We start from the raw sequence: 18532 nt of genomic DNA, 5'->3' as shown, positions 1-18532 counted from the left end.
TACATACACCATATACCGTGTATAATTAAGAAATATTGTAATTATTTTAAGTATTATTTTAATTTGAAATCATTTTCGAATCTAAATATATTTCTCTGAAAACTGACAGTATAGGCATTTATAATGTTCAAAATATTTGTATTTCAAATAAATTCTGTTCTTTTGAATTTTATGTTCATCAAAGAATTCTGAAAAAAAAATCTATCAAGGTGTCCTTGAAGAATAAACTATTTACTGTATGTAAGTTATGTTGCCTTGACAACACTTTGGTCGTCAGGCCATGGCTTCAACACAATAGCATTGTCATATCCACTACAACTTTACAGCAATGGTGGAAGTTAAAAAAATATGGCAAGCCTACAATGACATATTTGCCAACGCCAATCTCTTCCTTCAGGTTACGTTTCTGTGAATCTTTCATATATGACTCTAATGAGCACACGGCTCATCCCTCCCTTTCACTCAAGCAGTCTCATTTTTGCACAAGAAGGCAAACACAATGCTTTCCACTACCGTTGATAACTAGACCATTTGTTACCATTTTCAGGCTCATTGTTACTTTTGCTCAGCAGTTGGGCACGGAAATGGATTCTTGGTCAAACCGCTGTTATTAATGGACTTGACTGAGCAGCGCTGGCAGATGAAAATGAAAATGAGACACTGAAGATGAACACTGCTTTCAGAAACTTCATAAGACCTCCCTATTGACAGGCGCCTTTTCAGTTCTGTGATTAGCATTACCTAAATTTGCATTGGGCCTAATCAGATATTCACAGAGCACAGCCACGTGCCAGGGTGTACATCAATTTATTTTGCCCGTGGTTGTGTCCAAGTTAATCAATACATCAGATGAGTCATTAGCTTTGATTAAATTAATAATTTATATTTGACAAACAGTGCTTGAGAATGAAAGAGTCCAAGTTAACCAGAAAGAGGCTTAACCGATCAGAGATGTTGCATCGAGGCTGATGTTCATTGATTTACCAACTTCTAAGGAAATTGATGGACTCGTTTAGAGCCTGGGATCCATTAGGCTCTCAGTAATGGATAATTTTTGAAAACAATTTATTATTTTTAAGTTACGATCAGAACAAATATGATTACCATATAATCCCTTGATATTTGGAAAGCTGTAATGGTTTTGCCTCCTGAATGTGCTTTCAGCATTCATCATTCGGATTCACCAAGGACAGCCTCGTCGTTTAAGGAGAAAGAAAAAATATCACATTTTGTAATGCTTTAATGGCAAAACTCTATTTTTAGCTATATGAAAATATTAACATTGACTCGCTGATACATGTTTCAACCGCTTTTAACCATTCAGTGTGATTTTCCTTGAGCATAGCAAGGAATCTATACTGTGACTATTTGTAATAATAACTATTTGTAATAATGACACAGCTTTCACAAGAATATTTTAATTTAACAGTGCATAATTATAAGATTTCATGCAAACTTCAATGGTTACATTTTATATCCATGAACAGTGTAAATCAGTGGTTCTCAGCATTTTTGGCTCCAAGGCCCCAATTTTTTCTCAACAATAATCAAAAGCCCCATGACTTTTCAAGCTGTTTGTGATTTACTGGATAAGAAGGCTAACGAATATTTACAAAAATAATTTCTACCCAGTATCTTTTAGAGCTTGGCATAACTGTATAAAAATGTTTGTTCATTATAAAAATGCCCTTGGAGATATATAATTAATTTACATGACATTTCAAGGTCAAGAAATAGCACTTTTAAAATTAGTCTTCCACATAGTTTTCTGTGAATGGTTCTTCAAAGACAAAATTTGAATAAAAATAAGAAATATAATAAAATTGTCATGGAAACACCTGCCTCACCAGCCGAATCAGCCCATGAGGAGCTCTTTCAACTGCGGCAAGCCGAGTTATCCATCCACGGGTATGTGCTGCGCTTCCGCACTCTCGCCGCCAGCAGCGGCTGGAACGAGGCCGCCCTGCTCTCGGTTTTCCTCCGAGGCCTCAACCCGTGCTTATGCCAACAGATGGCCATCTACGATGACACCGTAGCTTCCTCCAAAAGGCGGTTCGCATCTCCCAGCACCTAACCGCCACCTGCCTCATCAGCCGAATCAGCCTCCTACACCCGCTCACAATCACCTGATTACTGATCACGGACACCTGCACCCACTTACCACACCAGTCAAATACACACTCACCTCAGTCACTCGTCGGCTGGTCTCAAGGTTACCAGCTGCTCTGTATGGGTTCCTCGCCTCCCGATCTGCCTGTCAAGCCTCGGATTCCTCAGTTCTCGGCCGGAGGACCAAAGTGCCGACCCCAGATAAGACTGTGTTCTATGCTTCCATTAATTCCTACGTTTGATTCTTTTCTGTTGGAAGCTACTCCTAAATTCCTTTTAATAAACTCCCCGACTTCGTTAACCTGTCTGTTTGCCTCTTTGTCCCGGATGTGACAAAAATAATCATGTAATGCCATCTTGAGGCCTGCTTGGAAGTTTGGTGAGTTTGTGAGAACCATAGTTAAATGTAAAGATAACTTGGTTGTTTAGAAAAATGGCACTTTAATGCTAAGATTCACAGAGAGGTTTGTAAATGGTAATGAAAAATTAAATTATGATGCAAAAAAAAAAACTAACTTTTTTACTTTATAAGTAAATAATTAAAATATGTGATATGATTTGCTTGTGATATGTCTGTCCATGTGGTAAGTTGGTAGATCACCCAAAGAGATGCCTCTTCTGATTTCAGACAGGACAGATTTGATCCACAAACGATTTGTTTTTTACATTGTAGGCCTGTTTGAACAAAAATGAACTGCTCTTCTTGTTGGTTGATTAAAGATATGCGTTTCTCAAAGTGCAGTTTTAGAATTTAGGAGTTAGACGGTAAATTATCCAAAACACTTCAGTAGTTAAGTCTTTTACTTATTATTTTATTAGCATTATAATAATTTTGCTGTGCATAGAGCTGTGATTGTAGGCTAAAGACACTCATCTGCTTCAAGAAAGCTTGTTTCACTCAGTGTTTTGAACAGTATTGTATGTTCAGTCTGTGGAACACCCGTGTCTTGTAAACATCTAAACTGAATGAAACATTTAATTTCACCTGACATAGAGCAGATTAATAGGTAACAGCAGAATGCTAAGAATGCTGCTCAACAAACAAGTGCGGTCTTCGAAGTATCCAGTCAACAATGACAGCGTGAGAGTCAAGAAACTTGGAGAAGCCATGTAATTTTCAGTGAAACGCACTATGAATTAGTATTATTTTAATGTACGAAAACTATATATTGTAGCTAAACCTTTAATTTAGCAGTTGCTTTGTATTTTGCCACTAGATGGCACACTCTTTAACTAATTAACTGACTTTATTTATATACCTTACGTGACACTGTCCGTGAAGCGTCTTAAATGCGAGGTCTGAATAAAATCTTTGATTTAAAGTGTTGTCTTTATTGTAAAGTTTGTTGTATATAACCCTGATATAAATGATTTACTATGCTTATTATATACGATCAGCAAAATCTACACAAAAGGCAACGTGCTAGGCTATTTTAAGCCTCGTCTCATTAGCATTTCCAAGCTATTATTAATTAATTTTGGTAAAATTTCTCCCTACATCATGACTCTATTGTTACGAAGTTAAGAACCCACAATATGTTTACACAACAGTTCAAGTAAAACTTTCCATCTTATCTCATGCAAACACTGTCAAGTTAAATTTGAGTTAAATCAGGTTTATTTTTGTTCTTCTCATTTATGTGTAGTGTTAAAAAAAAGAGTGAAACAGTCCCTCTGGAAGCACGGTGTGACATTTGTGTAACTGTTGCCATAATGTTGCCATAAACAAATGTTTTGGGGGATGCATTTGCATGTTCTGTACCACAGAGTTCATGATGGAACTATTTGTCAGAGGCTGGAGAGAGGAACAATTCCCCTATAAGCCAACAAATGAGCACATAAATAAAGACTTCACATAGTATGTTCCAAAATCAGCTGTATCTCAATAATATTTTCATGTTGCTCCAACATTATTTATGGCTCTTTGTTCATCTTTCATGTCTGATCGTTTAAAATCTAGATGAGATGGATCTTTTTACAGCTTTTGTGTTATTAGTGATTTAAGATAAACCACGATATGAGGCTTTCAGAACTGTGTCAATGAATCATTAAGATCATGGTTAGAATAATTAAGATTCACATTTGCAACCTTTTGGATTTTAATGTTAGACAAGCAAATTAGGCTATTCATCCAGTACAAAACAATAACACACCAATGAATGACTAGACGATGATGAAACATGAATATTGAATTAAGAATACTGAATTGCATATCTCAAAAAAAAAAAGACAACTGACAAAAATGGTTGTTATGTTCAATGGATGGAAACGAATATGAGATGAGAAAATGAACAATAAAAACAATTTTAACAAGTGGCCTCTGATAAAAAATATATACTCTTCTTAAATGGTTGTTTCATTTCAGCAGTATTACACACAATCCTGAATTTTATATTTATTTGTCTCACTTAATGAGCAGACACCACATAAAAAGCTCAATTTCATTTTTATTTATTATTAATTTGTATTAAACCTTATATCAAAATATTATAAACTGTCCAGTAACACTTGCAGAAGTTTATATAGCGATGAGCTCTATTAGCTCCGCCCACTCGGCTGCAGTGCTTTGAGTGACATTTACTATGAGGCTGCAGGTGAAATAATCCTTCTCATCTTGTGAGTTGTTGCGACAGAGTTCAGTTGTTTGAAACACTGGCGTCTTCAAGTAACTAGAATGGAACGGTCGAAATAGAGCCCGGGAAGTGATCTTCAACAGGTAAACCACTTTACTGACTATTTAAGGAGGAAGACGATGTATGTAACTAACTGTTTAGTAAGTAAACACTGCAGAGCCGAACTTCTCTACAATAATAATCCCAAAACAAGTTAAAGTTGTGTTGTTTTTGCACTTTGTGAACAGTCCTATGCGTACACTACTTGACTTTTAATCAGTGTCGAAGTAGGTTAGTAGTTTTAAAGTTCTTTCCAATGCGTACTTGCGTTTATAAATGAAGTATGCGAGCAACAGATGAATTATTGCGATTAGATTATTTTTTTGGCAGAAAGACAAAAACTATATTTTGACTGTCATCTTAATCATAAAACCCGTCGTTCTCTCCATTTATTAGTCACCCATCCTCCCTTACAGTTCTAATAACCAACTAATAGGATGTAATGAGTTTAATCTTGCAGCTCCAACATGGGCTATAAACTGAATGTCTGATAGCAAAATGACTGATATAAACTAACAAGTGTGCGTGCTGTGTGCACTCACTCTGGATCTTGCACTATCACATTCATCTGACACCATTAATCCAATGACAATGTGTGTTGTAGTGGATTTTTCTGGTATTTATTTAGTGTGCATAAATGTCATTGTACTGTCAACCCCGATCCGTCTCTCTTCTGCATGCTCCAGATATCAACTTGTGTTACTAAGATTCTGTTCATGGGATTGGGCGCAGTGTTGCTTTCTATCATCAGGTTATGATTTTGCATTATCTAGCACAAAATCCTTCATTTCACAATCACTTATGCAATTAAATGTAGTCAGGTCAATTGTCCTAATGAGGCACGCCCTGTCTGTCCCCTTCCGTCCTGCTTGTGAGATGTGCATAGTTTGAAGATGTCATGTGACCGTTAAATGGGATAGACAAGGTTCTTATTTGCCTCCTATTTGCTTAACAAATTGAACCACATGTCATGGCATGTTTACTTTGATAATGACTAGGACTTTAGGAGAAACTTGGAAAGCTTCTCCTTTGGAGGCAGCTTGCTCTACAGGAATAGTAGTCATTGTATGATGCCTCAATAGGTTTGGTGTGTCCGCCCTGCCTTGGGCCTTGCAAGTTTCATGATGTTCTGCAAAAACATCCACGGCAAACTTCTCATCCACTCCTAGTTGATTAAGCAGTGACTAAAGAATAAACTCAGTGTGGAATTTGCATTGTTGCACATCAGCAAACAGTGATGCCTTATTAATATAATCACTATTTTGGATTTGATATATTTATGAGTGAATGCATTTGTAAATGAGTTTTGAATGCTGAAATTATATGTGAGAGTGATTAATAATTCATGACATATTTATTTCATAACATGTTTTAATTATAGACATCATGTCATATGAATATGCATAATGATATGGTATACTCGGGTTGGGTATTCACACAATTGATTATTCACACAATTTTTCTCAAGAAAAATCTTAGTAGTAACCAATAATATGCAATCTTTTTCTCTAAGTATTTTAATTAATAGAAAATTGTTGGCAACACACCAGTAGTATACTCCATAATAATTTAGTTTTTTTTTTTGTTTTAATTTTATAAATAAAATGCATTTGTCTGAAGGCCATGACAAAGATTGTCAAGTTTGAAACAAAACCAGGCAATTTATTATAAAAATAGAATACAACATGGTCGGAATTTATAGGACTCACAGAGAAAATATCACTGAAAGTGAAAACATTCAAAATATGGGTGTAAAAAATGCTATATATCTCAAATATGTCAAATCACAAATGTGTTATCTCAGAGGTTAGTGTTGTCGAATGTAGAGCTAACATACACAAACACTAATATCTTTTTTATGTTTTCCTCACTAATTATGCAAGCATTTTACATGCATAATTTACAGCTATATTTATATGTGGTGTTATTTTTTTAGGTAACAGCCATTATTGTTCATATTGAGATTTCACTTCAAATACTTTGAAGTATTTTCAGTGTGATCCACAGTATGTATTTTATATTGTTAGAATGTAACATGCCCTCCATTCCAAAATGCATTCTAGGGGGCAAATATTGCCCAGTAATTAAAGAGTTAATTCCTGACAGTGTCTCACTGTAAAAAAGAAAAAATACTGGAGGCCTCAAACAGTCACACTGGAAAAATGTTGTAAAGTTATTCTAGAGCAAGTTCAACATAGTGCATGGAGAAAACAAATTACTTATTGAACACATACACTAGGGTGTGACGAGATCTCGTGGCACAAGATCTCGCGAGATCCGATGTGTCTCGTGAGAACGTGACGATATCCTCGCAAGACCTTTCAGATATATTTGCATTACACTGGCTCGTTCACCAGTGGTGGTATGTAAGATATTTTATGTTCACAAAAGGCAAGTGGCCGCATAAATAGCGGGAAAATTACGCAGTGTAGTCTTTATCCAGTCATAAAAATAGAATTCACAGTTTAAAGCAGAATGTCACGGAATGTGTCATTTTGAATGAATTAATCAAAAATAGGTCATTACACTTAAATCAAATCACGATATGGACTAGTATCTGTAAATATTAAGCCAGTATCTGTAAACATTAAGCCGCAAAAGTCGATTTAAATATGAATCCTGCATGTTCTGCGTGTCTCTGTTAATGAATGGCGCGGTTTCATTTACTACATACACACTCGCGGTGGTTTCAGCGTCTACCGTCTCACTAAATGAGGACGTAAACACATGAACAACATCTCCAGAACTGCTCTGAGAGTAATTTCATGAGCATTTTAGCGTTTGATTTGAGTAAAATCATATCGTCATATCACATACACAGAACTGTAAAGGTATTCACGGCAACCTGTCAAAATAAAAGTCCGGTTTGATTTGAAGACATTGTGCCTATAACTATTTTTCAGTAGAATGTATATTGCCTACTACTACTATTACTACTACTACTACTACTACTACTACTACTACTAAAATGAAACAAACATTATTTTTTAAGGAATAATCACACAAAACATTTCTTCAATGTTTTAATTTTAATAGTAAATCCCCTTTACTTGTCAAAAAAATACATTTTAATTTTCATTCATTAAAAGATCAATTAAATTAACGTTTTATATGCCTTCATTTGATAACCAGAAAATTTCAAATACACTACACAGAATTTCATAAAGCTATTGTAAGAATAAATAAAAGTTGTTTTATGCATTCAGATAACTAAACATGCTAAAACAGAATTTGGTAACAATAAAACATAAGATGATTCATGAGCATTTTAGCGTTTGATTTGAGTAAAAATAGCTTCATATCACATACACAGAACTGTAAAGGTATTCACGGCAACCCGTCAAAATAAAAGTCCGGTTTGATTTGAAGACATTGTGCCTATTACTATTTTTCAGTAGAATGCACATAACCTACTACTGCTAAAATGAAACAAACATTATTTTTTAAGGAATAATCACACAAAACATTTCTTCAATGTTTTAATTTTAATAGTAAATCCCCTTTGTTTGACAAAAAATCTTGTTTGCATAATTTCCAATAATTAAAAGATAAATGATAAATTAAATGAATGTTTTATGCCTTCATTTGATAACCAGAAAAAAAAATAAAAAAAATCACAGGGCTATTTTAAGAAAAACAAAATGAATGAATTAAGCTGTTTTATGCATTCAAATAATTAGGTCTTTTTAATTAATAAAATTGAATTTAACTATTAAAAAGGAGTCGAGAAAAATTTAAACGGAAGAAAACGGAATCCAGAAAAATTCTAACTGAATTTAGGAACCTATTTAGGCCCTAACTATCCCTCAGCCTTGCCAAGCCCCCCAGTTTGGGAACCACTGCTTTATTCTTTTAAATGGATACATTAATCGTGTTTATTATATATTTTTTTATTAAAGTAGAAATAAAAACGTTTACTAAATAATGTAAACTTGACTGACTGCTTCACTTCCACTTTAAAGGGATATTTGTGTTGTTTATTATTTATTTTTATTTATACTTTTTATAATTTTTGTGCAATTACTTGCCTGTCAGTTGAATTTGTGGCAAAACATTTTGCAGTGTTTACATGTTGTTTATTACTGCACAAATTGTATTAAAATAGATGTTTAATTTCATAAAGTACAAGTTGATTTCAAAATGCACCTACATTTTTTACATTTTGTGTTTTTCAGTTGAATAAAAGACTATTTTTCCCCATATATTTCATCATTGAGGATTTCTTTAAAAAAAGTCTAAAAATCTCATCTCGTCTCGTTCTCGTGAACCCAGTCTCTTGTCTCGTCTCGTCTCGTCTCGTGGGATAAGTGTCTCGTCACACCCCTAACATACACACAATGACACTTTTATTTATTAATTAATTTAATTTTTAAATACTTCTATTTATTCATTCCACTTCTGTTTAGTCATTTAAAGTGTTGCTGTTTTTGTGTTCCGTGGGAAATTTCTAAAGAACCTTCAGGCAATGTTTTTAAACTGTTATTATTAATGGCAGTTCTTTGAGGAACTTATAAAATTGAACCATTTTTATTCATCACAAGAACACCACAGTCTGTCAATAACCTTATCATAAGAGACAGGCTTCATATATATTTTAAAGTTCCTTAAGTAAACAATAGGACATTTAAGGGACATTCAAAAGTGTCTACTGTTTATAATATGGTATATACATAATCTACATAATCATGCCTTTTAATAACAAACAGAAATACATCAATGTTTTACAATATAAAGTCTAATCTGACCCCAAGACCAATCTGTGGCATAATGATAACAATGCTTTTAATGTACCACTGACAAAAATGTAAAATATTATCACGCCATATGCATTATGAATGTGAGACTCTGAAAAAGTGCTGTTTTATGAAAAAATGGCAAGGCAAAATTTTGAGACAACCATCTGAAGAATTTAGGAGATCTGTTTTTCCTGGTTAAACAAGAAGTGTTTCACTACAAAGGGATTCAAACTATTTACATATCTTAAAATATGGTGTCCCACCATGTCTTGAAGACAAATCAAATGTGCCCTGTATGGACTTTTATTTAAAAAATTGTAATGTCATAAAACAAGTTTAAGCATTAAAAATGTTCATAAACTAATTTTTATTCAAGTGCAAACATAGATTAACATTCTGAACAATATGAGAATTTTGACGTTTCGCTTAGAAATCTAGGCTAAATAGAAATGTGCGAGCACAGATTTTTATAGTCCAGAAATACACATGAAAAAAGCATGCCATGTCAACCACACTCTACACCTCACTGGGGGAGAGTAGAAAGCTCCTGTTTCTGTATTGTGAATGTCATCAGATTGGCTCTTAGGTTCATGTGCAAGGCATCGTCCCTCACAAAGGTTGAATTGTTAAGTGTTTGCTGGGTCTTGTATCCGATTCCAAGCAGATGCATTACAGCTGGAATGTGCAGACTCACTCTTCAACCCAAAACAATGGATTTCTTATGGTTCATTTGAAACAAATGCATATTTCTGGCATCGATCTTGGCGAGTAGCATTCTTCAGAAATCTCGGTTACAGCTGTACATTCTGTCATCATGTTTAAATTGAAATGCGGTTTGTGATCTAAGGCTGCTGTTTGGCTGGCTGTCAGTGGCACACTGTCAACAAGAATTCAGGAAGCATGCTTTGATGACTTTAGATGATCTTATTCCTCATTCCTTTGAATATTTATTGGTTTATTAAATAAACTAAGTCAGTTTTTGATAAATAATAGCACTGGAATAGCACTGTCTTATTTGTCTCCCCAATTGCAGATAGGGGAGCATTTAGGAAACATGTTTGAAAACAGTCAGTGTTTGTTTGACGTTAGTTGTGCAGAAATGACATGGTCACAGAGGGAAGTGCTGTAAATCACATTTTAGAATAACAGATTGGGAATTTACTTTTTATGGGAATTAAAAGTAAAAAAATATATATTTTTTTAACATATATGGATAAACACTACTGTTCAAACATTTGGAATTGGTAAGATTTTATAATGTTTTAAAAAGAAGTCTTGTATCCTCTCCAAGGCTGCATTTATTTGAAGAAAAAAGCCTAACAGTTGCCGTTCAGTTGTGTTGCTCAACTTTTTTATGGAAACCGTAATACATTTCTTTCTCAGGATTCTTTCGTGTTTCGTGTTTAATATTATAAATGCCTATACTTTTACTTTTTATCATTTGAATGCCTCCTTCTTAAATAAAACTATTAACTTCTTGAAACTTTATTTCCCAAATTTGACTATACAATTAATATAGAACGCCGTTTTTATGATCATGAGAAATAAATTGTTTAGACCTTTGTTAGGTCTCCAGGTTTAAGAGGGATCGTTAAACCAAAATTGTGAAAATTGTCATCTTTGTTCAATTCTCTCGGTTCAAATCAAAATGCCAGTGCTGTTTTAAATCTTAAATTAAAAAAAATTATTCCTTCCCTTTCTAGCTTGTACTTATTTGAGCAATGCCTAAACCTTGGTATTACAAGCACTTACTGTGTCTGTTTGCCTCTTTAAGAAGAATCGCTTTATGTATTCCCCAATTGTAAGTCGCTTTGGATAAAAGCGTCTGCAAAATGACTAAATGTAAATGTAAATCTCTATAACTTTCCTCTGTGAAACACCACCAGAAAGAAAGTCATGCAGGTTTGGAACAACGAGGGGGTTTTAAATGATTTTCATTTTTGCGTGAACTGTTCCTTTAAGGAAGTAGCACTCTGTTATGTTTATGCAATAAGACATGACGTATATAGGTTTTTATCTTACTGAAGTGCTATATTTAGTTTTCTCATCAGCAGAGTCTTAGTTAGATCAGAATACCCTTGACCCTAATATTTAGATAGTAGAATTTCAGTCAAGGCCCCACATCAGAACTGCTGTAGCGTGTTTCACTTTCACACAAAACAGCTTGGTGCAGTTCCCCTGAACTGGTAGCATGGAGGAGCAGGGTTGCAGGCCATTGGCTGTTGAGGCGCTTTTGGTTTGTGGTTTTTTTCTAAAATCGGATGGAGCCACAGGAGCACGTGGTAAGGGCTTCCGCTAACTCGGTTTTGCGCTAGTTTTTAACATGACTGAAAATCAATCAAGCAGGGTCCCACAGGGACAGATGGTAGCGTGGTGCAGAGCTAAACAACCTGTAGATGTAACATACAATTTCACTGTTCTTAGATGCTCAGTGTACTTGAAAAAAATGTAAATATTCTTCTGTTAAACAAGCACAAAACTCTAGGTCCTTGATTTTCTTCAACCAGGCAGCAAAACTCGGTTCAATTTAGTATTTTTTTCTTTTGAAAGAAATTGAAATTTATACAGCAAGGATGCATTAAATGAATCAAAATATACAGTAAAGAAATTTATAATGTTACAAAAGATTTCTATAAGATTTCTAACAAAATGTCTTTTTCTAACGTTTTTTTTAAACTTTAAATTCTTTAAAAATTCTAAAAAAAAAAAAAAAAAAGAATTACGGTTTCCACAAAAATATTGAGCAGCACAGCTGTTATCAACATTATTAATAATAAAAATGTTTCTTGAGCAGCAAATCAGCATATTAGAATGATTTCTGAAAGATCATGTGACACTGAATACTGGAGTAATGATGCTGATAATTCAGCTTTTCATCACATGAGTCAATGAAATTTTAAAAATACTTTCAAATTGAAAACAGTTGTTTTAAGTTTTTAATCAAATAAATGCAGCTTTACTAGGTATTCAAAAAATCTATCCAAAACCATATGTGGTTTGAAATCAAATCAGAATTTTATTCAATGTGTCTCAGTGGTCAGATCAGATTCCAGGTAGTTTTTCCATTGTTCCAGACGTGACGCAAATGTAACATAATACAAAATGCATTATATATTTAGGAACAGTATCCAAATTCATGCAATTTCAATTACTTATCCCATACTGGGATAATTTATAGTAAATAAGTTGACTTTAGCCAAAAAAAAATTAATAAATAAATAATTTCCAGTTATCCATCTTTTTCCTCACTAACAGCGACTTTCAGATGTTGAGACGCACCTAGACACTGATGTAGATGCACTATATGTATATTGATTTACTCTGGTAAGTAGAAGTTGATCTCCTGATAATTTGAATTTTAAATATACTTCAGTATCACTTCTGCTGTGCAACTTTAAATGTGCTCCCAACATTTCTCCTTTTATGAGGCTTGAGTTAAACACCTGCTAATGAAATGAGGAAGTGAAGAGCGCTCTCTTACTCACTAACTCCAAAATAAGTAAAGAGGAAATCTGGTCAAGGTATAAGACGGAGGTGGGGGTGGACTGCGTGTTTGTGTGTCTGTCAGGGTGAACCGCTGTACGTGATGCTTTAATTTTTGACTCGGCTGAGTCACGTCCTGACACGAACACAAAGCCGAATGATAAATGACAGTATATCGCTGTTAATCATTGTGCTAAAATGTGGGGGAGAAACCCTTAGCTTCCCAAACAAGAGTGATGTTGATCTCATAAAGGGAGGGGGGGGTGGGGGGGAATGCTCTCGCCCTCAATTGCTTTCAAAACTTTACTCACACACTCTCCCACGCGTTTCTCTGATTTCCAAAAATGAGAAGCTGTCTTTGCTTTTTTTAAACAACAAATGCTGATGGCTAATATTAGATGCATGACTCCGACATGTCTTCATCCCTCCCACATTAGATACTGCACGTAAAAATGGCAAACGCTGGCTAAAGTCTGCAGTTCTTCCTTCCCTTTAACCAGAAACCCACTGAGGTCTGATCGAATGTCTCCTGTCTGGTAGGGATGGGGAAGTGAGGCCATTACAGACGGTTTGCGCTCACATATGCAGCTGTTCCAGAGCCTAGGGGGCAAAAGCGAAAGGGCAGATATAGGAATGGAGTTCGGGATGATAGATACACAGGAATATGCAAAAGCGTGTGTGGGCATATCAGTAGTAATGGTTTGATTTCATTTGCAAAGGCCCATGGAGCGCTGGAGAACAATGCTGTTATTATGCAGCCGAAGGGGGCCGGCTGCACCTTCAATTCGTCTGTTTGCCGCAAAAATGTATGCAGAGAAATTTGTCATGCAGAGCCTTGTGTTAATATGTTACTGCACATTAATTTACATTTATGTCTCATAGAAAAGCGGGGAAAATATGAGAGGTCATAAGCATGCTGGAACTTTTTTTTTTTTTTCTCAGGAATAAATTGGCTCAAAGGCCAGAAAAAGACAGAAAGACACATTGTATTGTCTCTTCAAAGTAGGTGTGACAGACATTGAAGTGTTCTCCGCAGAGAAAGTCTCATCATTTATCAGTTTCACTGTAATTTAGTTTCTTCCAAAGAATGGAACTGTGACATGGTGACTGTGTCAGGAATGCTTTTTCGCCATCAGATAATGAACCGTGTAATAAGGATGACGTGATGTAAAAATCTTAAAAAGTTCAGTTTACAACCAAAGGTTCAGATTTATCTTTTTAAACGAACTTATATTCAGAAAAGATGCATTAAATTGATTTTCTATTTGAAATAAATGCTGTTCTTTTGAATGTTCTATTCATCAGAGAATCCTGAAAAAATGTTTCCACATACATATTAAGCAGCACAGCTGTTTTCAACATTGATGATAATAAGAAATGTTTATTGAGCATCAAATCTGCACATTAGAATGATTTCTGAAGCTTCATTCGACACTAAATACATGAACATTTTTAAAATATCTTAAAAATAGAAAACAGTTCTTTTAAAATGTAATTTTCAAAATACTAGTATTTTTACTGTATTTATGATCAACCTTGGTGAGCAAAGGAGATTCCTTTCAAAAACATTACAATAATCTTACTGATCCTAAATAATCTTTGTGTATGTGAAGCATTGATTGTTGAATATAGATTCAACAACACTGAAATGGGGGAATTTCTTTATCTGCTACCGTATTTAGGTGGTTGCTAGGCGGTTTCTATGTTGCTCGTGTTTTTGCAATCGAGTGTCAATCTGTCCAAGAGCTGTTGACACAGGTTATGTTCCTCTGTTGTTTCCGCTGTGTGTGTGTGTGTTTTTTATTGTTGGCCTATGTAGTTCACACCAAAATGAAATTCCGTCAGAATTTATGCACCCTCATGTTATTACAAACTTGAATGACTTTCCTCTGTGGAACAAAAAAGAAGATATTTTGAAGAAATTGCAGCAAACAGTTTTGGTGACCCTTGACCTCAATTGTATGGAGGAAAAAACACACACACAGACATTCATCTCTTTAAGATGCATACAGAGCAATGTTCTCAAAGATAATAATTACATTAATAAACCCATGAACATATGAATCTAGTAAAAAATTAGCAGTGACCATTCATAAGTGCTTGCACATTTAAGTGTTCACTTGATTTCAGGATATTTGTGCCTTCAAACTGTCTTATGTATAGCCTATATCAGCGTTTTATCTGCCATCTGCAGCCCTGCTTTTGCTATTCATAACATTTGATCATTAATCACTGTGATGCAATCTGTGATCCAGGTACAGTACACAGTTGATTCACACGCTTGTGTGCTGCAGCCATCAGATATTCAGAAGATTTTCAGCTCAGTTCAGCACTAGTGGAGACTGGAGACGAACCGCTTCAGTCATGTGCTGTGGGATCTTCACAGCCACTGTCCACACGGTTCAAAAAAAGATATGTTTTATTTCACCTCTCTGAAACTAGGCAATGTGTGACTGCACACAGAAACATGATGCTCGCCGCAGGACACAAATGTGTCATTATGGTGGCACAAAGCTGCCACAGCTGCAGATCACTATTGCATGAATTGTGTTTTATTGTTGACATTGTAGAGAAGATATTTAAAAATAATAGATAGGTATTAAAGGTAGTGGTGTGAAAGTAATTCTACAATTGTGGAAACAATGATTGTAATTTAAAAATTATACATTTGCAAGTGTCAGTGGCAGTTGAATAACACGTTTTTGTATAATTGTATGAATCTGTTGTAACAAGAAGTTCATTTTGCATTTAAATAAACTAGAATCAACATTTGAGCAAACAAGTCAACATGAAAACAGTAGAAAACATGTAGTGTGGTATGGGATAGAAATACACTTTGTTAAATGAATTGTATTGTTCTTTAACTTACCGTACAACATACGGACAAAACATCTGACAGAATTCCAAAAAATAATTTTGAAACTTGTGAGTTAAAGGTGATGTGTGGTTTACATTGTAAAGACTATAAGTCTATCCCTTACAGCCTCATTTTCATCATTGTAAAATTCATTATCTACCCTGATTAAAGCCTGCATGGTCAGTGACGTCAGTAGAAATGGAAGATTGTTTTGAAACTATTGATTATATTTAGAGCTGCATGATTTGGGAGAAAAAATTTAATTTTTTGGAGAAAAAAAAAGTAGCTTTTCTGTGCTTGTTTGTAGGGCACAAAATGTGGCCAAAATTTTGTGATTATATATCAATGTGACTAACTCTCTAATAATAATAATAATAATAAAATAAATAAATAAATAAACCAGCATATCACTTTTTTTCTAATATTTTACAGTAAAACAAACCAAGTTTATAAAAATAATATAAATAAAATAATACAATCATTTTATTTTGCAATATAACTGTCAAAATGACAATGATAATAATTATGCTTGTCTTAATTTCTTCATTTTCAAAGGTTAAACCATCAGACTTTAATTTTGCCACAAGGAGCCCCTAAAACTTCTCTTTTATTGACAGCAGTTGGTTTATAAGCACTTCTCATTTTAAGTTTGGTTGCATTGTTGCATTGCCAAATGCATGACCGAGTCACAAAATACATTTCATCACAGGCTTGGTTTTATTTTTATCATCACAAAATTTGGTTTTATTTTGATTAATCGTGCGGTCCTAATTATATTTTATATTTAGTGTTCAGTGTTTGGTCATGTGTATGGTCACTTTAGACCATAAAACTTCATGAAGGAAGTAAATCAGATCATGTCGATCCATTTTTCATGGATGAATGGACACGTTTATCTTTGAGCATGCAATAACAAGTTTGTTTTTTTTTATCTGATGTGCTGTCAATGCTATGGGTGTGAAAGGAGTGCCGAAACTGCATCTAAAAATGTATTCTCTCCCATTCTCGTCTCATAGAGGCCTCTGCAGGAATGGAGAACGGAGGCTCAATGAACTTGCTAGACTACGGGGCGGCTTTGTGGGAAAATGCCGAGAAGAACCGGTACATCTTGTGCCGTTTCATGAACCCCAACAAGCTGACCTCATATCTGCGCCAATGCAAGGTCATCGACGAACAAGACGAAGACGAGGTGCTCAACTCTCGCCTGCTGGAGTCCAAAGTCAACCGAGCAGGTATTATTCAGTGTTTTCCTGTCTGCTTAAGCGTATACCCTAGCATTGTTTATGATATGATACGGATCCGCCCAAGGTTGGTTTTACTCTCCAAATCGTATTGCAGAGACATCAACATTCATAGATGCCGGTGACCGAAAGTACTAAACACCGTGGAATATGGAAATGCAAATTCAATGCTGAAAACATTTACATGCAAATCACATCATCAATCAGTTACTCGGTCACCCCATCTTTCACTGTGTTTTTCCAGTGGTGTAATGTGATGATGAATGGACGCTTTTAATCCTGTCAGCTGCCGCTGTAGTTTTTCTTTCCCAACGACTCCTTCCTGAACCTCCGTGTCATTTTTCAACTTCCCAACGGCCACAGGCAAAACGGATGACAGGGATTTTGCCCGAGCAACTTGCTAAAGTCTGCACTGTTTGTTTGTCACAAAGCAGCACATCAAAATGCTTGTTTACCACGGCTGGGATTTTCACAGCCCCCTAATGATTCTCTTTTCCCTCTGGGACCGGCAGTTTGGCACGTAATACAGAAGATCTTTCAAGTACTTTTTGTGCCACGACTTTCTCTAGTGAGTTAAAATACAATGCACTACTTTCATCAAAGACAAATCTGGACATTCCTGCTACAGCAACACTACAGAGTTTAACCAAACACAATGCGATGAGCAATTTGTCTGTCCACACCAGGCGCAATATTTCCATGAGATGCAACACAATCAATCACAAATCACAGCCAATCAGAAGATCGTGTGGGCGGAGCTCTCTCTGCAAGCCTGCTGCTGTTTCACACTTGCAACAAAGTGGATAAATACATAATCAAATAAAAAAAAAAATTATTAACATTATTCAAAATACATACTCAGTGACTGATACAGTGTTTGTCATGGAATACGCTTGTTTTCAAAGTTTAAATGTTCTTATTTCCTTTCTTTCTTTTCAAGATCTGAGGTTAATTTTCTTAAAAAAAAAATCTTAAAACTCAAATTAAACCTTTTTAATATTATACCAAACACAGTCAATACTTAAGCTGTCAGCTATGTAGTAGGGGTGTGCGATATTGACAAAAAATTATATCTCGATATTTTATGGGATTTTATCGATAACGATAATTAGACGATATTTTGCTGAGTGTGTTATTGTGCTGGTACCTTAAGGACTGCCGAAGACAGCTGACTCCTAATGTTTTTAATATTCTTCATATTCTGTGTGGTGGTCAGTTCATACTGATAGAAATTAATCTTTTCCAATAAGTTTAAACTGATTTTTGCATTTTATGGGCATTTTTACTTTTATAAAGCCATTTTTTCTAAAAGTGTCCATTATCTTTTGAGTCAAATTCTTACATTTAATCAGTGAATTAGAATAATAAGATATTTGGGCTGTTACCAAGCAAATTAAATCAACACAGAAGCTGCATCTGAAGTGGCATTTAGAT

General features: G+C 34.9%; 1 protein-coding gene across 1 annotated transcript in view; it reads left to right on the top strand.

Annotated features, from left to right (window-relative positions):
- The first annotated feature begins 4720 nt into the window (after positions 1-4720).
- LOC107703320 (caspase recruitment domain-containing protein 11-like) overlaps positions 4721-18532 on the top strand; it is a 43887-nt gene continuing 30075 nt past the window's right edge. The window contains exons 1-2 of the mRNA XM_016505908.1: positions 4721-4825; positions 16874-17089. Of these exons, the coding sequence (XP_016361394.1) occupies positions 16888-17089 (202 nt within the window). The 5' untranslated portion in view covers positions 4721-4825; positions 16874-16887. The remainder of the gene's footprint in view (positions 4826-16873; positions 17090-18532) is intronic.

This window comes from Sinocyclocheilus anshuiensis, unplaced genomic scaffold, assembly GCF_001515605.1.
Source record: "Sinocyclocheilus anshuiensis isolate Anshui unplaced genomic scaffold, SAMN03320099.WGS_v1.1 scaffold58, whole genome shotgun sequence".
Taxonomy (NCBI): Eukaryota; Metazoa; Chordata; class Actinopteri; order Cypriniformes; family Cyprinidae; genus Sinocyclocheilus; species Sinocyclocheilus anshuiensis.
The sequence above is the reverse complement of the archived record's forward strand: the minus strand, read 5'-3'. Positions and strand labels throughout refer to the sequence as shown.